General features: G+C 36.4%; 1 protein-coding gene across 1 annotated transcript in view; it reads right to left on the reverse strand.

Annotated features, from left to right (window-relative positions):
- The window catches only part of LOC143247502 (nucleoporin p54-like), a 66,043-nt gene that overhangs the window by 17,657 nt on the left and 23,782 nt on the right, over window positions 1-24,604 (reverse strand). The window contains exon 2 of the mRNA XM_076495740.1: window positions 20,634-20,751. Within this exon, the coding sequence (XP_076351855.1) occupies window positions 20,634-20,751 (118 nt within the window). The remainder of the gene's footprint in view (window positions 1-20,633; window positions 20,752-24,604) is intronic.

Genomic DNA, 24,604 nt, shown 5'->3' on the forward strand with positions numbered 1-24,604 from the left:
GAGACCACTGTCTGGGAGTTTTCTGTTAATTGACTTATTTCCTCTTACCTTGGAGAAAGAGAGACATCTTTGAACAGATGCAAATCTGGACAAGGTGGAGGAAACAGTACTCCCATCATCATCTTGTTCTTGTTCAACCACCAATGCAGATAATCTGCCAAGAAAAAAAGAAGCGTGATTGGTGAGTCCAAGGGGTCCTGATAAAGGTTCCATTAGATGCACAGAGTCCACCAAAAACAATACCTATGCACCAACCCAAGGGGATAAAAGCCCCCATAGAAGCCCATATCTCTAAAAGCAATAAAACATTTTTTCATGCAGAAAGATGAAAAGAGTAGCAAGTGTGTGGAGAACTGAAAGCTCCACTGAATGGAGAAGGCTGGGCTCAATTGCAGTGGGTATTCAAAAACACATTAAAGTGGATAAGATTCTGGGTAGGCAAAAGGAAAGGCTTCTTCAACTTGAGAATCCAATAAAAAGAAACTGCTTATATATCAGCAGCATAACATAAATGTTTAGGAACAACTAGTGATCTATAGGTCTATCTTGGCCATCCCATCCCCAAGCCAAACCAAAACTGTTAAATAAATTAATTAATAAAACTTAAATCCAGCCCTTATACCTTATGATCCACATATCTATTAAGCTTTATTTTAAATTCACTCAAATTTACTACCTCCACAACTTCTAAAGGTAATCCATTCTATAGGTCAACCACCTTATTTGAAAAATAAAACTGTCTTAGCTGAAGACAGCTTTTAACTTGCCTAAATTGGTATTTGTGCCCTCTAGTTCATTTATTGTTGTTGTTCAATACAAAAAAAAACAATGCATCAACGCTATCAATAACCTTTATAGTCTTAAACACCTCAATTGGATCCCCCCTTTAACTCTTCTTTTTACCACGAGAAAACAATCTTAGAGATTTCAATCACTTGTATGATAGCCCATTCATCCCAGGCACCATTACAGTAACCCTTCTCTGAACCCTTTCCAACAATTCAATGTCTTTCCTAATATAAAAAGCCCAGAACTGAATATAATATTCAAAATGTGACCTAATTAGTTACCTGTAAATTAAATTATAACCCATTTAGACTTGTACTCAGTATATCTACAGATACAACTTAAAATTCTATTTGCCCTTCTACTAGCAACAGCACACTGCTTGGATGGCTTAAGAGACTAATTAATCATTACACTAAGATCATTTTCCTTCATGAAACTGTTAAGGTTATTTACATCCATATTGTACTTATAATTGAAATTATGATATACCACACGCAGTATCTTGCATTTATCATAAAACCCATCTGTCATTTATTTGTCCAACTCACTAAATCATCTAAATCCTTTCATAAAACAGCAGCATTTTCTTCACAGCCAACAACATCAAATACCTTGACATAATTGGCAAATATAAGTATTTTATGGACCATTCCTTCATCTATAATATTAATGTAAACCAAAAAGAGCAATGATTCTGAGACTGAGCCCTGAAGTACACCACTTGCAACACTTTTTCCATCAAGCCACTCTATCCAATTAGTTAACTTATCCTCCACACCTACAGAGATGAGTTTCTTTAGAAGCTTTTTAAGTGGCACTTTGTCAAATGCTTTCTGAAAATCCAGATACACCAAATCCACATCTTTACTTTCACCTACTTGTGCAGCAACATTTTCAAAGCATATCAAAAGATCTCTATGACAAAGATTTTCCCTTAGTGAAATTATGTTGATTATCCAATAAAATTCTAACTTTGTTAAATGACTTTGCAAAGTATCTTTTATCAGACTTTCCAAATCATTTCTCACAACTGATGTAAGACTAATAGGCCTATAATTACTGGGACAACTTCTAGAAGATAGGAGTAACATTAGCTAAGGCACAATTTGTTGATACTTGTCCACTATTCAAGGAATTTGGAAAAAGTGCAGCAAGTGGCTCACATATCCAATCCTTGATCTCCTTTGAAACTCTCAGGGAAATATTATCTGGCCCAGGAATCTTATCACTCTACACCCCTCCCAATTTTAACAAGCTCAAAATTTATATAGTTGTCTTCTTCATCTTTGTTTTTACCTATTAATTGTTCAAAATGAAGAATACTACATAAATATTCATTAGTTAAAAACTGAAGAAAAGGCAGGATTTAATAACTTAGTCATTTCATAATAATCAGATACATGCCTTCCCTTGTCATTCGTCAAGGATTCTATCCTCATTTTAACATTTTGTTTACCCTTAAGGTACTTTAAAAATCTTTACTGTTAATTTTTATGTTTTCAGCCAAATTTTTTTCAAGCATCTCTTTGGAAGTCCTAATTTCCTGTGTGACCAACTTTCTTTTTCTCTAAATCTTGGATAATAACAGTCAATTTAAATTTCTTAAATCTGTAACTTTTTTAAAAATTTTATCTCTTATACCCTTTGTGAGCCCTTCAATTTGGAATGACCTAACAGGAGCCAATCATCAATGAAGTTGTGCATATACATGCACAAGTAAGGCAGAAGCCCTGACCTCCTGACAAAATACATACAGTAGGAAACAAGCCACAACCCTGTAGTGGGCAAATCGAAGACAGCATCTGGACAGATGAGAAATAAGGATATGGAAATAAGCATTCAAGTTGTCTAGTTTGCTCATCCACATTCCTGGAGAAAATATCTAAAAATTGGTTGAAACAGAATAGGCCTCCAGTCATCAATTTTTTGTTGACAACAAAAAGCTTAGAGTAAAAAACCAGGAAAAGGCAGGCTGATAGGCTCAGCAACCCTCTGTGATAAAAAATATCTGCACAGCCTCAGCCTGGTAGTGGGAGCCCAAAATAACAGGAATGAAAGTGGTACAGGAGACAACAGGGCATAAAAAGGAAATAGATGAAAAGTCCTCAGGATAAAACTTGGAAAGGACTGGCAGTGAATTCCTCTCACAGGAGAACCAAATCATCAAATGTACCGCCAACTGGACCAGACACCACCTGATAGTCATCAGAACTGCTGGCAATGATGCACCCGACATTAAGACACACTATGAAATGCTGAATCTATAGTAGTAGAAGTTGGTAAAGGATAAAAAGATGTAGGACAAAAACAGTTATGGGAAAGATCATAGATCAGAATGAGACAAACAAGTAGCCAAAGATTCCACACATGTTCAAAGACTCAAGATAAGTGGAAGGTAAACAAACTTGTGACTAGTCAACATCCCACTCAAGAAGTTCCTAACAGCAAATGAACCACATGTGAAAAGACAGAGGCAAGGAAGAGAACTGTGCCAATGTGTAGGTAAGGAGAAAAAGAGTAACTCAAAAAAACCCTCAGGAGATCAGTGAGATGCCAAAAAAAGAAAGAGTGTGGTGGACACATAACATAGAAAAGTTCTAAGGTTAAAAAAAGGCAGGAAATTTTTATGTGAGAGAAAAGGATAGTTTTCAAAGTCAAACCCCTACAATGGTGACTCTAACTGCTGAGAATCAAGAAAATGTTGATCAACCTGATGATATGACAAAGCATAATAATCAGAAGCCGATAGAGGATGAGAGAAATGAAATACTCAGTATGAACCCTAGAGTCAGGGGAAAGAGGAAAAACAGGATATTCTAAGGATGTGTGCCATGTGCCATGTAACAAAAGAGCATATGAAATTAATAAAATGAAATAGAAATAGGAAACCATATCCATAAAGGATAAGCTTGGCCTGGCAAAATCCATAGGCATGGCATAAAGAGATGAAAGAAAAAAGAAGTAAAAAAATCCTCCAACTCACAACTGGTTTGTTGTTTCCCATTTATGGGCACATAGCAACTGGGCTATCTATGCCAAACTAGTAAAAAGGTAAAGAGTAAGATAATTAAAATTTGTAAAAAGGAATCATATTAAACCAAAACAGTCTAATTTTCAAACTAAAATCTTAGAGTTAAAAAGACTAATGGCCCTTAAAAATTTAAAAACACAACTAAGGTAGACAGTGTCACCATTGCCAATAACACTTTCCAACATCAAGGGTGAATCCATGGTAAAAATATATTTAAAATTGTATCGTTGCTCTCAATTGTAATGAGGGCATGACAGTAAAGCGTGGACTACTGTGACCCAACTGTCACACACACTACACATTGATGACAATTTTTTAACTTATCTCTTTCTTTTATCTGGTACTCATGCACCTAGCCAGAACAACTCCCTCCTTCCAATTCTTATAGAAGCAAGACAGCTAAAGAGCAATAGAAGGTTTGATCTAGAAAAGCTTGTGATGGTGTTGCTCACTCCAAGTCGGCTGCCAACTGGTGTGGAGCAGAACCTTGAATACAGGACCATAGTCCATGTATGGGACAGTCACAGATATGATAGTACAAGAGCAGTCAGACTCAGTTGCAATGACAGCAAGCTCGTTCCTACAAATATCAACATAGTCTAGTAAAGAGGAATGGGCCAGTCAGTTTTAAACATTGACGAGAACAGGGTGAGAACTAACATGAAGCAATTCCAGGGCCAATAGAAAACTAGCAAATAAGTGTAAATAGTACAATTTGAGTACTGCATAGCTTCTATGTAATACATGGCAAGATAAATGGCATACAATTCAGCAATGAACACACAAACTGTAGAGGGGATTCTGTGTGTAACAACCAAGTCACAATAAACTATGACAAAGCCTACAGAATCATCTGATTTCAAACCACCTGTATAAATGGAAAGGAAAAGATGGTTCAAAAAATGTTTGGCAAATAAAAGACGGTACTTCCAATTGGGAGTATCCAACTTTTTCAGATGACTCAAATAAAAATCACATCTAAAGATGGTAATTAGCCTTGGTGGGATAGGCTGATCAATGGATACAGATATGTTATCCAAGGACAGACTCATTTCATTCAACTGCACCTGCGTACGAAAGCCTAAAGGAACAATGGCAGATCACCCATTCTGAAAACGTGCAGCCAATGTGGAAGGAAAATACAACCTCCAGTTCTCTGGAGTATGTCCAGAGACATACTACTGAGCCACTGGGGTGCAATGGCAAAGGTATAGAGAAGGTTTGTAAGACTCAGCATACAAACTGGACTAGAAAAGTGCAAAAGGTGCCTGTGCATAACTGAAACCCCTGATACATATTCAAAGCCGAGGTCCTAGCAGAGCCATAGACAAGAGACCCATAGTCCAGTTTTGATCGAACAAGGACAAGATAGATTTTAAGCATGGAACATCAAGCAGCTACATGTCAAGTGTACAAGGGCACTGAATATTCTCCATGTCCTCTCATCCAACTCTTGGGGAGCTCAGGAGCCCCAAAAAATTTGCCTCAGGGACCACAGGAAGCACAACTTCCCCGAGACGGAGCTCAGGATCTGGGTAAAAACCCTGTTGACAGGAAAAGTGCATGCAAACAGTTTTGGAGCAAGAAAAGGTAAAAAAATCTGCTGTGGTCCACTTCAACAGGAGATTGAGGGCAGTCAGTAGCTGCAATTTAATAAATCTCATGCTCAACAACTGACACAAAATGTGGAAGTCATCAATGTAGAGACTGTTTGCCACAGAAGGGGAAGTTGTTTACTGATGATATTAATCTTTATAATGAAAAGTGTAACACTCAAGACACAGCATGGAGAGACTTCAAATTCCCATGGGAAAGAACAGGGAAGTGTCGAACCCACATGGACTTGGAATCACAGGTTCATTAAAACATGTTTAATGAAAATGGGTAAATGGCCATGCAACCCGTATAAGCGGATGTCTCACAATATGCCATACCTCCACACTGTATCATAAGCTTTTTCAAGGTAAAAAATACAGAAACAAGATGTCGTTAGTTGAGAAAGGCTTCCCTGATTGACTTTTCAAGTCGAATCAGGAGGTACATGGCAGAGTGCTGTCATTGGAACCAACACTGAGTGGGTAAAAGGAGGTTGTTTGATTCAAGGAACCAAACAAAATAAGCATTAACCATCCTTTCTAAGATCTTACAGAGACTGCTCATCAAAGCAATTTGACAATAGTTTAAAGGAGTCTTGGGATCATTCCCAGACTCAGAAAAAGAAAGGACAATAGCATGGCACCAAGCATCAGGAAAAATATTCTCCTGTCAGATCCAGTTAAATACACCCAGAAGACTAGCAAGAGAAACAGGAGAAAGGTGGTGCAGCATCTCATAATAAATATTGAGTCCACCTGATGTATTGCCAGACCGATAAAGAGCAAGCTTGAGTTCCACCATCATAAAGGATGATTATAGTTATACAAACAATCAGCCCAAAAAGAAAGAGGCAATCACTCTTACCATGTCTTGATGACTAAGAAGGTGGGGATGAAGCAGAAGTACAAGATGCACAAGAAAAGCTTTCACCAAGAGTATTGGTGATGATCTGAGCATCAGCAACTTCCTGACCATCAGAGTGTAAGATCAAAACTGGGGCAGTAGTATAATGTCCACCAACCTTTCAAATCTTGTCCCATATGACTTTGGAACTGGTGGTAGAAGAGATGCTAGAGGTATATTTCATCCAAGATTCCTTCTGGCTTTGACATTTTACTTGTCAAGCATGTGCACAGGCCCATTGAAATGCAATGTAGTTTAAAAATGTGGGATACTTACAAAAGGTTTATCAAGCCCATTTTTGAGTTTTCCTTGCCATGTGAAAGGCAGGATTTCACCATAGACGAGGATATTGTGGGAAACATGTCAAGGTTTTAAAAATGCATTGGACAACAGAGTCAATCACTGGTGCCATACAGTCATCTATCGATGGTTTACAGGTGATGGCAGGATCAAGTTCTGAAAGAGAAATGAAAGAGGGCCAGTTGGTCTGGTCCAACTTCCATCAAGGCACATGGGTCAGGTGGCATTGACCACAACCAGTCTCTTTCAAAATGACAGGAAAATGATTGCTGCTCCATGGGGTACTGTCAAACCTCCAAGAAGAGTAAAAGAAAAGTTAAAGGGAGCAGAGAGAAATATCAATAGCAGTAAAAGACTGACTAGGTGCATGAAAATAAGTATAAAAATCAGTATTGAAAAGAGATAGGTTGTGATTCAAAAACATGTGCTCTATAGAATGGCCCCTCCTATCAATATCAGCACCACCAAAGAGGCGATTATATCCATTAAAATCCCACAGGATTGAAAAGGAAGATGGTAACTGCTCAATGAAGGCATCAAGATCTGACTGATCATAGGTCTCTTCAGGAGCCAGGTACAGAGAACAAATAGTAATTGTACAATCTAAGGAAGCACGAATGGCTCCAGCCTCCAATAGTATATCAAGTTGCAAAGCCAGGGTTGGCACATGCTGATCAACCAGCAATGCCACCCTACCATGTACTCATCCATCACAAAACCATTTCTGTAGAAAAAATGACTGTATCAGCAGGTTTCAGAAATGTTTCCTGCAAGGAGAGACACAGGATGGTAAGAATCAATCAAATTTTTGATGTAATCTACATTTGAATGAATACCCTGACAGTTTCATTGGATCAGAATGGCCAATTTTATTTATGTGGAGGAAAACATGGGGAGCCCTTCCGTTTTTGACCATGTTTTTTTTCTTTATTTGACAAAGGTCTATTTGACCTCCATGGATCCTGCCCTATTTCGAGTAGGCAGGTCTTTATCTGTGGACAAAGATTTCAGTGACTAAGGGCATGAACAAATGGTTGTTTTTCTTCTCTGGGCTGCAGACAATGATGGACCCAAGGAAACATCCAAACCTGAAACCAAAGGTAGTGGAATTGGGCAGTTACTGGAAGGAGTGGCAGGGACAGAGATGGAAGTAGATGTAAATTCATCAACTCTTTATCATGAATGGCAAAAGATTCTTTCAGATGTTTTGTAAATTTGCACTCTCACTGTGTCAGTGGAATAAAGTACAGCAGCATATGTCAAAGATGGAGTTGGGGACAATGATTTCCAAACCTCTGGATGAGAGATATTATTTACAGTCTTCAAGTGTAGCACCTCTTTCTCCTCCACCCACTTAGGGCAAGAAATAAAGTAAGAGGGGTATAGGCTACCACAGCTAACAAAACATGGTTCTAGTTTGCACTTGCATGCATTGTGGTCTTTGAGCACATGTTAATGAAGAACAATGATGTTTCTGAGTGACCGAACCATTGACACTGGAAACATCCAAGAGGGTTGGGAATGTGTGGCTGTACCTCACAGTTCAGATAACCTGCTTTGACTGAGGCAGGAGGATATGGTGATGTAAACATTAATATCAGAACATCAGTAGGCACCATGACTCCATCTTTGTAAGAGGAGATTTGGCACACCACAGAAATGCCTTGGCTGGAGAAACCAGCAAGGATCTCTGACTCATGCAGGAATGTTCTTTAAATCCCTCTCAACTATAACTCCTCTGGAATAATTCAAAGTCATATGGAGAGTAACCTCAATGGGTATATTCCCAATGAGGAGTTTGGTATGTTCTGGTAAAGATGTTTCTACCAAAATGTCACCAAAGCACAAATTCTTTACTGACTTAGGGGAGCCAACAAGACCCTCTAATATCTTTTGAATAAAAAAAGAGGGACAGCTGCCCTAAGAAATTCTTGGATAAGAACTGGATAATTAGAAATTGAAGTACAGAATATGCCTGTAATGTTGACTGTGCAGCACAGTTGTCCATGAGTGGTCATTTTCCTATGTTTTCAACTTTTTCATATTTATTTTTCATAAATGGGTGTATCCATAACAAAAGTGCTACATTTCAGTGCCCACTGACCTCACCTATCATGAAGCCCTATGAGGGGATGCACTACAATGCCAAACAAGAACACTGCAGCAATGCCAGGATTTCATGAACATTATACCCAAACATTAGTATTACACAATGTCCACAATACCAGATGAGAATGTCCAAAACTGGTACTTGGTTAGCTTAGAAAACCTTTCTGATAGAATAAAAAGAAACAAGCTAATTGGAACAATTGAAGAAAGATATCCAGGGTAATATGGAAAAGGGAAAAAGAGATGTGTGCAAGTTTTCTCAATAAAGCTGGTAGAGTTGTGATGTAAAGCAAAAAAAAATAAAGAGAGAGAGACAGAAAGCGAACATGAAAAACAAAACTGTGTAACTCAAACACTGAATGATGAAGATTGAAAATAAGTTAATCCATCAGGATGAGGAAACTAGAAGCAAAAATAGGTGTGGAAACAATAGTGGCAAAACGTGTTGAAAGAAGCAGACTCAGCAGAAGAAACACCAGTAAGATGCAGAAATCATACCAGAATGGACTTTACCTACTGGTGCACAATGGCCATTCAAGTGCCTCCAGGTTAGATGATTCCAGTTGAGGAGTTTCAGAACCCTTGTTTGATGTCTGAATTAGGAAAGCTTCAATGTGTAATCCAGATAACCCAGAAAACTGACTTTGGATAAAAAATTTGGCCTGGTCTGTTGACAGTGCAAATGGCAAGATCATTGGCCTAATTATTACATTGAAGTGCGTGTAATGAAACCCATATATAGGGCTGAAACACGAGGAAATAGTGGTTTCAAAGAAACATTATCACAGACAACAAATAAAAGTGTGTTGAATTGAAAGCCAAAAATGAGAGAAGCAAAACGGTACTATATATGTAAGCCAAACAGATGCTACTAAAAAACAATCTACAAAGGCAGTTCTGTTTTCAGCCAGAGATCTGGGAAAGAAGACACAGTAATGGACAAGTATACAGGAAAATGCAAAATTAAGTTGAAACCAGATCATTCACTACAAAAGCAAAAAAGGTACAGAACAGTGATACAACCAATAAGGAGCTTACATATCACAACTAGAAATGAATCAGTGATTAAACATTTCAAGCAATTGGTCAATTACTTTATCAGAGGAATGAAAAAACACTCCAAGAAAATAATTATGTTAAGGCAACACAGCTAATGCATAATTGCATCCAAAACTCTGCAAACATGAGAATTTTAAACAGTAATGTAATAATCATAAACTTGGGTCAAAAGTTCCAAAAAATACTAAAGGTCAAAGAAACAAAGACAAAAATGCAACAGTATTGTTCTATTGTTATTAAAACAATTTGATTTAAAATGTAACAATGATGAGAAAAACATGCCTAAATGTCATGAAAGTTTACATTTTCCTTATCTGAAGATTTTCCTAAACTGAAATTGTATTTCCCATAGATACTTATCTAAATTCACAAAAAGCTTTTTCGACTTATCAGCACTAATTTTTACTCACTACTATCCTCGATATTTCGGCTTATTTATGCATACTAACATGCAAATAATTGTGAAGCAACCCTCCATAAAAAGAAATGCGACATTACCCATATTGTAACTAGCACTCTCTCTAATCTTACAGCTGTTAACTTCAAAATTTGTCAGATTACACCAAACCCACTGAAATTAGGAAGGACGAAAAGGAAATGTGAGAAAAAAGTAAGTCTCTCTTGGAAATACATTTTCAGTTTAGTAAATATTAACTTCAATTATGATATCTTAATTCTTCTCACACAAAACTAAAATACCATTCTAAACTCGTGGAGAGACAGTGAGAAGTTGATCCACCTTTAGAAAGCACAAAAAAAACCATGCCACTTCTGAGCCAGGTATACTCTATGCCCTTTAGTAATGCAATTTCAAGAAAAACTGCTCCACTTTGAAAAACCAACGAACCACAACAGCTTCCTGGAGAATAAAGCAATCATACAGGTCTGAGTTGACTTGTGAGGAGGCTAGAAGCAGCTATTTGTCTACAGAACAGTGCAAACAAAAGTCCTGGAATGAAACAAGCAGGCAAATTTGGGAATACAAGAAGGAGGGAAGAAAAATGGGATAGTGAAACAATGGAGAAGATGAATGGAAGTAGAGAATTAGATTTTGCTTAAACAACTTTCAGAAACCATCAATTGACTACAAAGGAAACTTGAACAAATTGGAGGAGTCTAGCCCACATTTGCCCTGCCCCTAGAAGGGTGGTCAGAACAATACATAAAGGAAAATGTAGTAGAAATATCAGGATCCAATCTCCACTAATGAAGATTGTCCAAATAAAGGAAGCTAAAATGATCATAATCAAAGGTATAACCATTCATAACAAGTGTGGGTCAAAGGTAGTGGAAATATCAGGATCCAATCTCCACTAATGAAGATAGTCCAAATAAAGGAAGCTGAAATGATCATAATCAAAGGTATAACCATTCATAACAAGTGTGGGTCAAAGGTAGTGGAAATATCAGGATCCAATCTCCACTAATGAAGATAGTCCAAATAAAGGAAGCTGAAATGATCAAAATCAAAGGTATAACCATTCACAAGTGTGGGTCAAAGGTAGTGGAAATATCAGGATCCAATCTCCACTAATGAAGATTGTCCAAATGAATGAAGCTAAAATGATCATAATCAAAGGTATAACCATTCACAACAAGTGTGGGTCAAAAGTAGTGGAAATATCAGGATCCAATCTCCACTAATGAAGATAGCCCAAATAAAGGAAGCTGAAATGAGCATAATCAAAGGTATAACCATTCATAACAAGTGTGGGTCAAAGGTAGTGGAAATATCAGGATCCAATCTCCACTAATGAAGATAGTCCAAATAAAGGAAGCTGAAATGATCAAAATCAAAGGTATAACCATTCACAAGTGTGGGTCAAAGGTAGTGGAAATATCAGGATCCAATCTCCACTAATGAAGATTGTCCAAATAAATGAAGCTAAAATGATCATAATCAAAGGTATAACCATTCACAACAAGTGTGGGTCAAAGGTAGTGGAAATATCAGGATCCAATCTCCACTAATGAAGATAGCCCAAATAAAGGAAGCTGAAATGAGCATAATCAAAGGTATAACCATTCATAACAAGTGTGGGTCAAGACATACTGATCTCAAATACAAAGGCTTCCCAAAACAACTTGCATGAGTCTCAAAATCAAGGGAAGGAGGAAACACTAAAATAATGATCCAAAGGCTAGCCTTAAGAACAGGGTGGAACATAGTAAACAAGAGATAGAGCATAACACACCTAAATAATCAATATCACCAAATAGAGAATGAGGCTTGGGCAAGTCTCTCAAACAGCACACAACTGAGAAGCATATTCAGATGAGGGAAAAAAGGCTGTCCAAATAAAAAGCTTCCTAATCACTGAAAAACTGTGATAGAACAATCATCACTTTGTTTTGTTTATTGTATAAAACTGATCAACTCCTGATGGAGCAGAGCCATCATTTCATGGGCTGAATATAGTGGTTCCAACCTACTGTACATGGTCAGTAATTCTGCAGAAAAAGTTGTAGTCTTGACTACCTGGAATTGTGAGTGCATAACTCATATATATAGAGTTGAAAGAGATTATAAGCAATATAAATCATAACTTTCCACAACAAGGAATGAAAACAGTAAAGAATAATGTGGTAAAAGTAAAAATAAAGTAAGAAGTTGTGGAGAGTGAATCAAACCACGAGCAAAAACACATTTATTCAATAAGACTGCAAACCAAGAAGTAGTCTTTGTGATCTTTACCACAAAAGCTTTTTTTGGTTTGTTGCAATTATGCACAAAGCTACACAATGAACTGTGATTTGACCACCAAAGGTATTGAAAACTGATTTCTAGTATTGTAAGTCCACAGACATACATCTGTAGACATCACAACAGCTGTGAGCAAAATGACATCCTGAAAAAATATTTGTATTTTACTTAGTTTATTTTTACTTCTATTACATTAATTGATACATCAAACAGACTTAACCAATACTACTGATAGAAGTAACAACAGATAAATAATGTAGTTCACCTTTCTTAGGAAATGTAAAAACACATTTACTGTTGCTTAAACTATTGCTAGATATAATTTTCTTTGATAAACATACCAATATAACATGCCTGACTTTTTTCCAATTCTTCCTCACATAGAATGTTCAAATATAACTGAATAGTTGATTGGTTGGCTAGCATTTATGGTGCAAAGCAACTAGACTATCTACACCAAACAAAACAGCCAAAGTCCAATAGAGGGTTTTATCTGGAAAAATTTGTTTTCATTTCGTTCACTCCAAGTTGACTGTTAACTGGCACATAGCCAAGCCTTGAACACAGGACCATAGTACATGTATGGAACAGGCACAGCAGTGATAGTGCCAGAATAGATAGACTTAGCTGCAGTAACAATGTGGCCTGGTATCCAGAAGAATTGGTTAGAAGTAGATGTTAAAGAGAAATTGGCCTGTTGGTTTTGAATATCGGCAAGAACTAACGTGAAGCAAGAGGGCTAAGTGAATCAGTATAAATAGTACAATTTGAGTACTGCATAGCTTCTACGTAATACATGGCAAGATAAATGGCATACAATTCAGCAATGAACACACAAACTGTAGAGGGGATTCTGTGTGTAACAACCAAATCACAACAAACCATGGCAAAGCCCACAGAATCACCTGATTTCAAACCATCTGTATAATTGGAAAGGTAAAGATGGTTCAAAAATGTTTGGCAAATAAAAGATGGTATTTCCAATTGGGAGTATCCAACTTTTTCAGATGACTCAATTAAAAATCACATCTAAAGATGGTAATTAGCCTTGGTGGGATAGGGCTGATCAATGGATACAGATATGTTATCCAAGGACAGACTCATTTCATTCAACTGCACCTGCATACAAAAGCCTAAAGGAACAATGGCAGATCACCCATTCTGAAAACGTGCAGCCCAATGTGGAAGGAAAACAACCCCAGGTGAGATGCTGTGGTAAGGACTGAAGTTTTAAAGCATACAGTAAAGAGAGTTACAAATTCTGGACTGCAGAAGTGCAGAAAGTCAAAAAAGATGAACAGGATCCAGCATCTTCAAGGCCAAGGTCATGGGAGAGCCATAGTCCAGTTTTGATTGAATGAGAGCATGATATATCTTTAGCATAGAACATCGATCTGCTCCCCAAGATGTGGAACAGAGGATATGGAGGATGTTTAGTTCCCTTGTGCACTTGACTCTCAGCTGCTTGATGTGTTGTATAAAGGTCAACTTACAGTCAAAGATAAGCCCCAACAACTTTTCTCTTGGGGACCACGGGAAGCACAACTTCACCGACACAGAGTTCAGAATCAGGGCGAATACTCCATTGGAAGCAAAAGTGCATGCAAACAGTCTTAGAGAAAAGTTAAAACTGTTTGTTGTGATCTACTTCAGTAAGTGATTGAGGGTGGTCAGTAGCTGCCATTCAATAAACCTCATGTTCGAGGACTGGCATGAGAAGTGGAAGTCGTCAACATAAAGTCTGTTTGCAACAGTAAGGAGGAGTTGTCCAGTGATGACATTAATCTGAAAAGCAATGTGGTTTGAAAGTTTGGGATACCTATAAAAGGTATCCCAGGCCCATTTTTAAGGCTTCCATGCCATGTGGCAGGTATAGGATTCCACCAAGACCAAGAATACTGTGAAAAACATGTAGAGATTTTAAGAATACATTGAACAGCTGTATGGATATTTAATAGTCAGTCATTGCTCCCATGCAGTTATCTACTAATGGCAGGATCAAGTTCTACAAGAGCAGTGAAAAAGGGACAGTTGGCTTGATCCAGCAACCACCATGACACACAGGTCGGGTGACATCAACCATGGCCAGTCTCTCTCAAAATGATAAGAAAATCATCACTGTCTCTTGGGTTACTGTCAATCCTCCATGAAAAATGGAAGAATAGTGAAGAAGAGCAGACTGAAAGATCAATAGCAGTAAATGATGGACTAGATGCATAAAAATAAGTACAAGAACCAGTATTAAAGAGAAAAAGTTTGTGATCTAAGAGCATACACTCTACAGAACTACCTCTCCCATCAATATTAACACCTCCCCAAAGGGGATTATATCTATTAATGTCCCCTAGGATTAAAAAGGGAGATGGCAACTGTTCAATGAGAGCATCAAGGTCTGATAGATCATAATTCTCTCCAGGAGATAGGTAAAGAGAGCAAACAGTGATGGTATGACACAAGGAAACATGGATAGCTATGGTCTTTAAGGGTGTGCCAAGTGGCAAAAACAGGATGGGCACATGCTAACTGACCAGCAGTGCCACATCTTCATGCACTTGTCCATCACACGTCATTTCTGTGCAAAGACAACTGCCGAAAAGTGACTGTATCGACAGTTTTCAGAAATGTTTCCTGTATGGAAAGATACACAGAATGATAGGAAGCATTAAGTGATTTGATGTCATCCAGATTAGACAACAAACTTTGACAATGCCACTGTATCAAAGTAACCACATTTACTTGTGTTTTTGACCAGGTCTTTTTGCTTTATTTTCTTTATTCAAAGGAGGTCTATCAACCTCCATGCATCCTGCTCTGAGTCGGTTGAACAGATCTCTTCATTGAAAGAAGATTCCAGCAACTGAGGGTGTGAATGAATAATCATTCTGCATCTTGGAGGTGGAAAAGAAGATGGACCTGAGGAAACACCTGTATCCAGGACCAAAAGAAATGGATCCAGGGATCTGCTGGAAGGAATGGTAAGGACAGAGATGTGAGTTGACATTGATTCATCAGCTTTCTTAACCATGGAGGGCAAAAGACTTTTCACATGGTTTGAGAATGATTTTTTCAGAGACATGGAGAGATCCCTCTGCACTTTCACTGTAGCAGTGAAATGAAGTGCAGCAGCATGCATCTCAGATGGAGTAGTGGACAGTAACTTTCTAACTTCAGGGTAAGAAATGTGAACAGTGTTCAAACGCTGTACCTCTTTTTTCTTCCACCCATCTAGGACATGAATAAAAGAAAGATGGATGAGGGCCACTACAATTGACACAATGAGGATCTATTTCACCCTCATAAGCCTTGTGGTCCTTGCCACTGCAATAAGCAAATGTCAAGGAACCATAACATGATGTCCAAGTGACTGAACCGTTGACACTGCAAACATTGGAGAGGGTTCGGAATATATAGCCATACCTTGTAATTAAGGTAACCTGTTTTGATGGTGGCATGTGTGCATGGTGATGTAAATGTCCAAATTAGGACACCGGTCAGCATCATAATTCTATCTTTGCGAGTGGAGATAAGCCTCACTGCAAAAACACCTTGGGTGGATAAACCCATGAGGATCTCTGGCTCTGGATGTTCTTCAAATCCCTTTCAACAATAACTTCTCATCATGAATTGAAAGTAGCATGGGGAGTAACCTCAATGGGTATATCCCCAATGGCCTTCAATTGAAAGAGGAGTTCATTGTGTTTAGAAGTAGATGTTTCCACCGATACATCACCAGAATGAAGCTTTTTGACTGACTCAGAAGAGCCAGCAAATCCCTCTAGTCCCTTCTGAATAAAAAGGGAGACATTTACTCTAAAGATTTGTTTGATAAATAATATAATATCAGAAAATATGGTACAGGTAATGAAGAAGTTGAAGATTGCTGTTCAGAATTTTCAATACACATTGTTTTCTCACCATTTTTTTATATATTTTGTTTAGGAGAATCCATAATAAAGAAAGAATGTTTTGGTGCCCACTGACTCCACCCACCATGAAGCCCTATAAGGGGACACACTACAGTGCCAAACAAGAACACTGCAGCAATGCTAGGGTTTCATGAGCACTATACTTAAATGCCAGCATCAGATACAATATTCACAACAACCATTGAGAGCATCCAACACTGGTACTTGGTTGACCCTAGTCCAAGTGGACCAACCAATTGACTAAGGGGGTGGGACACCTCAAGTCTGCCTGTCTACAGGAATTCAAGACCAAAATGGTGTGTTAGGAATATACCCCAAAACCACCAAGATCCTCTCCTCCCTTTCACGGGTTGCCACACACAGCAAACATGTGGATGGATATTTAGATCCCAGAGGAGATAAACTGAAAGAACAGAACCTTCTCTGCCAGGTCCCTTCACCATGTAAAGGAATCCACACCAAAAGGTGCAACTGAATAAAGTAAGATCGATTAACACAATAAGTATATAGATTTAAGTTGTTTTTGTAGTTTCTGTAAATAAACCAAATATTCCTTGTGAATTGTGAAAGTATTTATGTGTTAAATTCTTCATCTTGAAAGATACACAAATATTCTTCAGCAAGAAGATATCAGATAACTTGGAATAAGTTCAGTAAGCTTAAACAATTTATAGATGAATGGATAACAAACAAATCATGATTAGAGGTTTAATACAGTAACTACAGTACAACGTACAAGGAGTTTTGTCATCATCAGGTTTAAGTAGTTTACCTGCACAGTACAAACCAAGAAAGTCAATAACTGGAAACTGATTAAGGCTAATTAACAGTATTTTTTTCTGTACAGTTTTTATTGTTCAATAAATATACTAGGATTTTATTGTGTTGCAATAGTTATAAACAAAAGGTTTTGTTATTACATTCATCTACTAAAATAACGTTGTTGTCCAACCACAGAAGTTTACTGTTTAGTGAGTAAACTGTAATTATAACTTGCTTTAAATAAAAACATTATTACCACTTATTGTGAGAGTAACATATATATTTATTATTCAATTACCAATTGATTTGTTTCATATTAGATCTATGTGGAATTAGTGCACATTTGAAAAATTAATAGTGGTATTTAATCAACATTACTTGGCAAAAAAATGTAAGTAAAATTTTGGGAATTTCTTTCTGATAAAAAAAAACAACTTTTTCATAAATGCCCAAATAACAACATTTAGAAACCAAGTATAATCCAAAAATTACCTTGAAAAAAACAACACAAAAACAAATTACTGTAAAATAAAATAGGTAATAAATATCATGTTAGAATAGTTTAGTGGTTGAAAAAACAGCAGCAAAAAACCCTTTATTATATTTTTGCTTATATGGGTTGTAGAAGGCATGTGTGTGTGTTTCTGTGTTTTCTTATAGCAAAGCCACATCAAGCTATCTGCCGAGTCCACCGAGGGGAATTGAATCCCTGATCATAGTTGTAGAAGGCAAGATATACTGATAGATTAATCAAATTTAATTGATTTATGATTCCATATCTAATAAATTAGCATATACTACTAATTGCCTAGCTCTACTCACATGAGACTAGGATAATTAGAATAACTGAAAACAGCAATAAATAAAAACATTAATTTTGATAAGCTGACTATTTTCTTTAGTAGGGGCACTATTTAAATAAGTTAAACATTAAAGTGTTATTTCCTAATTGCTTATGCCTAACGTAAATGGAAAAGACCTATTTTTTTTCTTCAAACTTTGCTCTTGTGATCTGGATAATGAAATTTTCAAATTTGTTCATTTTCCAGAACATTCCAGGTAGATTCAGTACTGAGTAGCTGATAGAGAATTTTCTCAAACATACAAGAATTTTCAAGAACTTTCTAGAATGTTGTAGATGCCTCAAAACTGTGCTGCTCCTTAACAGGAATAAGTATCTGACTCTTCCCCTAACTCATTCAGTGCACCTCAAAGAGAAATACAATGGTATCAATACCTTGCTAGAAGCCTTGAAGTATGATGAGTATGACTGGGAGGTTATTGTTGATTTCAAAATGATGACATTCGTGATGGGTCTCCAGGGAGGCTTTACCAAGTTTCCCTGTTATCTTTGCTTTTGGAACAGCAGGGACACTGCAGCGCACTACAACAGGAAGTGCTGGCCACAACAGACCAAGTTCTCTGTGGGGAGGCACAATGTCAAATGTGAGCCACTAGTGGACCCCCAGATGTTGTTCTCATCATTGCACATAAAGTTGAGTCTTATGAAACAATTTGTCACAGCTCTTAATAAGGAGTCTGCAGCCTTCAAGTACCTTTGGCACTTCTCTAAGCTGTCTGAAGCAAAGGTCAAAGCTGGTGTCTTCATTGTACCACAAATAAAGAATATTCTGGAGTGCACAGAATTTTCCAAGAAGCTTAGTAGGAAGGTAAAAAAAGCTTGGGACATCTTTGTCGCAGTGGATCGAGTCTTCTTGGACAATCACAAGGCCGAAAATTATGTGAAACTGGTTAAGGCTCTAGTAAAGAACTACAGCAAAATTGGCTGCAGGATATCCCTGAAAGTCCATATCCATGATGCTCATCTTGATAAATTCAAGGAGAACATGGGAGCATACTCAGAGGAGCAAGGCAAGCTCTTCCACCAAGATATACTGGACTTTGAATGCCACTACTAAGGAGCATTTTATGAAAACATGATGAGAGACTATAATTGGGGGCTGATACATGAAAGTGATTTACATTACAGTCGCTAATCACAAAAAACTACTCACTTCTACACATTTTTGTGCAATATTAGTATAAATATATGTAAATCTTGATTCATATGTTGTTTTATTCAGACCTTAAATGAAAATGTGCAAATTTGCCTGTTTTTACACAGAAAATAGGTTAATTTCTAAATTTCACTATCCAGGTCACAAAAGCAAACTTTGAAGGGAATAATGGTCATTTTCTGTACTTTTACAACATAAGCAATAAATAAATAACACACACTATCCAGAAACAAAATTTGTGTTACATAGTGTTATTAATCTTCTTCCTCTTATAACCTCTTAGTAAAAAATAAATTGCAATCTAGCTTCTCTTTTAAATCTCAAGTGTAAATAAATCAGAAGCCATTATACTAATTATTCTCTGAACCTATCTAACAAGTCAATATCATTCCTTAGGTATAAAAACCAAAACTATAAAATATTCCAACTGACGTAAAACCAATTGTTTCTTCACATACATAATCACCTCTTTGAAATGTAATAAAGATTACATTTTACAGGAGTTTGACAATATCAATTGTCAACATATTTTAAATGTTTTATAGCTGATAATCATACATTGAGGCCACAATTTTTGAAAGTTTTTGATTTTTTTATTAAATTAGAATATCACATCTCAACTGCTACTGTACAACTTCAAGTATTTAAGTTTAAAAACTACTTTGTATTAACATTTCACACTTAAATATTACTTTGGCATTATAACTGATGAAAAACATATGCCATATAACTGAATCATAAAACAATCTTCAAAATTTGCTGAGTATAGTTGAAATCAGACCTATGAAAATGTATGGATCATGACATTAATTAAGCATTTATGTTCATAACTTTTATACACTGTCATATCAAATAAAAATAGCTGTATTTCTGCTATTATAAAGAATCTTAACAGTGAAGCATAACTACAACTTTTTACATGTTCGTTGCTGATGAACAAAACAAAAAAATCCAATTCATTAAAATTACTGCAAATCTATTTTAAACCACTTCCAATAACCTCCAACTTATTCATATTTCAACTTTCAAGAATCTAACTTCCAAGTGAAATCTTCAAGCATTTTGAAAATGAAAACTATAACAGTGGCTAACTCTGGTATAAATTAAGTAGTATTATACATATATATATATAAAAGATTATGAAAAGTATATTGCAACACTAAAATAAAAATACCAAAGCAATTCGTTTAACTGTAACTTAGTATAATTTATATTTCTAAATTGTATTTAACTTTCTTGTGAAATATAAAAAAAACGTGTAAGTGGCTTCTTAAAATGTACATCTGGGTTGCCTAGTAATGTTATTGCTAATATTAAATATTACTAAGCCTAACCTAACACGGCTTACAATGTCCACTTACCTACGTTACTTTTAGCGTTGCCAAGATATCCGAGTATTATCCTTTTTAATAACTAATTTCTTTTTGATTACTTACTTTGTCCAGTCGAAGCTATACTACCGAAACCAAATGATGGGGTAGTTGTTGTAGTTTGAGTATTTAGCGAAGTCCCAAAACCTATACCCGCCATTATCTCCCAGAACTGGCCTGCTACCTAGAGTATATTCCGTATTAGTTTATTTTTAAGATTTATTTTCTTAGACTACGATCGATAAAATTTGTAAACTTTCCAGAAATGGAGGAAATTCTATTATTTTATATATTTTACAAATATTAACTAATACGCATAAAATTGCGTAATATTGATATCTGAAATTTCTACTATATTTAAGAAATCGAGCAAATAACGTTTGATATGTGTTTCTGAAAGGAAAGCGATAAGAAAACACAAAAACAATGAAATTTTAGCCACTTAAAAGTAAAGAAAGAGGAAATTATTAAGCACGTTACCACAATAGCTGTAAACTTCAGAAGGTTTTAAGAAATCAGTAATACCCCCACAACCAACCACCCAGAACATTCAGATTTACTACTTAAATAACATATTTCTTATTCACCCATAAATGTGTTCGCTATACCTGCTAATGGATAACCGCTGTGCTGTCAAATTATATCCTTCCTGATTTTCAGTACGTTGTTTTTCACTTAATATGAATTATTTCTTTAGCTTTTTATTTTCAACGAAACATATTTCGTAAGTATTACTTCATATTATACCAAGAGCTTAATTCTTTTCATCATCAATTAAAGTTTCACTTTCTAAGCCTAATGAACTAGTTAAATATAATAACAATAAAATGTAAATGTAACTTATTGAAATCTATTAAAATATTTTTTAATTAAATAACATTATTATTGTTTATATTTTTTAACATTCGGCTGTATGTAACTATGAAATAACCCATCTCTATTTGATCGTCCACTACTTGTGATCGATCCCTAATTTTAGTATTGCAGGTCTGTAAACATACCACTGGCTTGCCAGGAAACATCATGACATAAGATATACTCTCAAATTCAATATGCAGTAAATTATTAATGTTAGTGAATTTATAATAATAAAAGGATGTGTTTGTTCTCGTTAGAGCTTCACGAGGGAAGATCCTAAAAACATAAAATTTTGCACCTGTACTAAGTGGATCACGAGGTTGTGCACCTGGGCATAATTACTTATCCATGTGCACGCGCTCTCCGTAGTATATACCTCTTGGTATATAAAATTAACAACTTGGGATATACAAATATATTTTTAAGCCAATGCGCTTCAACAATGGTTTTTATCTCACGTTGCTTAGCAACAAAAGTATAACCTAATATCGTTATTAATTTATGTACTAAAAGTATAAAATGAAATGTACAAACAACAAAACTAGAATGATATTTGTTGATTTATTAATGTAGAGTCTCTGTTGGTTAAAGAGGTTTGTTTATTTCGATTAAAAACATTAATGATATAACAGAAAATTATTTAATTGAAAAGGGATCTAAGTTTCAAATTGGATTGATATTTTTACTTTCGTGATGATCCCCCGCTAGTACAGTGGTAAGTCTACGGAGTTACAACGCTAAAATCAAGGGTTCGATTTCCCTCGTGGAATCAGCAGATAGCGTAATGTGGCTTTGCTATAAGAAAAACACACACATACTTTCATGATAAATTTTATGTACTTGCTGAAAAATGTCAGTCTAATAACTCATACAAAACGGACACCTTCGCTAGTATATTTATATAATCTGTGGATTCCTAATTCTAAGGCTCGGCGTGATCAGGTGGTTAAAGCACTCGAATTATAATCTCGAATCCCTGTTACATCACACAGTCGTGGGTGAGTTATAATGTGATAGTTAATCCCATTATTTGTTGGTAAAAGAGTAGCTTCAAAGAGTGACGGTGGGAGATGATGACTAGCTACATTCCCTCTAGTCTTACACTGCAAAATTAGGGACGGCTAGTGCAGATAGTGTAGGTTTGGGCGAAATTCAAAACAAACCCTAATTCTAATATGATGATGATATCAGAAAAGAAAATTTAAAAATAGCAAAGCGGCAATTCGACTCACTAAGAATGCGTATTAGCATACACTGAGGAGCTGAAACTTAAAATTAACTATTTAAGGATGCTTTGAGTCTGTTCTCTATATAATAGCGTGGTTTGATAGTGAAGTTTGAAGAGGCGAGTTAAATTGATACAGCTGATGAGATAAATGGGTGTATTTTATAAACAAAGTTGTACATACTTACGTGACATATATTGACATAGTTGATACAAATTCTAGACATAATTGTAGATATGTGTTTCTACTGTCTCCATACCTTTTCTCCCCAGTGATACAGTGATATGTCTGAGGGCTTATACTGCTAGAAAACGGGTTTCAATACCCGTGGTGGGCAGAACACAGATATCTCTTTGTGTAGTTTTGTGCATAATAAAACAAATCTATCCCTTTATCTTAAAGTGTTAAATTTTAATTGTCTTTGTCCTTTAGGAAGTTGATTGGTTAACAAGAAGTAATTGTACATCCATTTCATAGGAGGATAAGAAAATACGCTTTCCCTACATTAACAGAATTTTTGAAACCTCAGTTTTCCACGTTTGTCATGCCAATCCTTTAGTCTATGTAATACGTATTTTTATCGTTAGTGAAAAAACCTTGAATTGATAACTTTGTTATCATGTGGTCATGCCGCTCGACTGAAGATCGCAGGTTCGAATCCCTGTCACAACAAATATCCTCGCTCTTTCAGCCTTGAGGGCATTATGATGTAACGGTTAATCCCACTTTTCGTTGGCAATAGAGTAACCCAAGAGTTGGCAGTAGATAATGATGACTAACTGACTTCCTCTCGCCACACACTGCTAAATGAAAGACTGCTAGCGCAGATAGCCCTCGTGTAACTTTGCGCAAAATTCAAAAACAACAAACTATTATATACATGTGTGTGTATGAGACGGATATTTTGATAATGCTGAACTACTTATCACGCATTCTGGCCATAAAATGTAATAAGCTTATACATTTTTTTCTATTTACACATGTACTTTTTCACGTGCTACTAAATTAGGTTTGGCATCCTTTTACAATGTGATTTAGTGCAACCTTCTGTTACTACACAAACGATCATACTATGATTCGAGATGTTAGGATTTGAACACAATATTTTTCTGTTTTATATACGTACTAGTGTGAAATGTTTACGTATTTTGCGTTTGATCATTCAAATATGAGCTTCTCTGTGTGGGTATTGATGCTAAATACCCAGGAGGGTCAGGTGCATTAGACCTCTTCCTCCATCCCGAATGTTGATGGCGTCTATCGTTCAAGGTTTGTGAATTGTTACAGCTTTGGGCCAGAGTATGACACCGTACTCAGGCCCGTTTCAAGGCAAAAAATTGTGTTTTCTAATTGCAAAGCTACATGGGACTATCTGCTGAGCCCACCGAGGAGAATCGAGCCCCTGATTTTAGCGTTGTAAATTCATAGACTTACCGCAGTACTTGCGGGGCTTTGAAATATGACTAATCTTGTGTTTGTTTGTTTTGAATTTCGCACAAAGCTACACGAAGGCTATCTTTGCTGGCCGTCCCTAATTTAGCAGTGTAAGCCTAGAGGGAAGGCTGCTAGTCATCACCACCCGCCGCCAACTATTGGGCTACTCTTTTTACCAATGAATAGTGGAATTGACCGACACATTACAATGCCCTAACGGCTGAAAGGGAAAGAATGTTTGATGTGACGGGGATTCGAACCCGCGACCCTCGGATTACGAGTCGAGTGCCTTAACTACCTGGCTATGCCAGGTCTAATTAATCCTATGTATTTTATTTAAGTTTTCTAAAGCAACATTTTATAATGTGTTACAGTATATCTTTTTTTTTGTAATGATTAGCTCTTCATATATAATGTTCCTTGCTAGCAGTTAATTTCAATTGTCTTTATTTACAGTTATGTGTGAGAAGTTTAGTCAATGTGTACAAAACTCTTATATCGTTGTTTTGACTGAGAAAG

Source organism: Tachypleus tridentatus, chromosome 3, assembly GCF_004210375.1.
Source record: "Tachypleus tridentatus isolate NWPU-2018 chromosome 3, ASM421037v1, whole genome shotgun sequence".
NCBI classification, from domain to species: domain Eukaryota; kingdom Metazoa; phylum Arthropoda; class Merostomata; order Xiphosura; family Limulidae; genus Tachypleus; species Tachypleus tridentatus.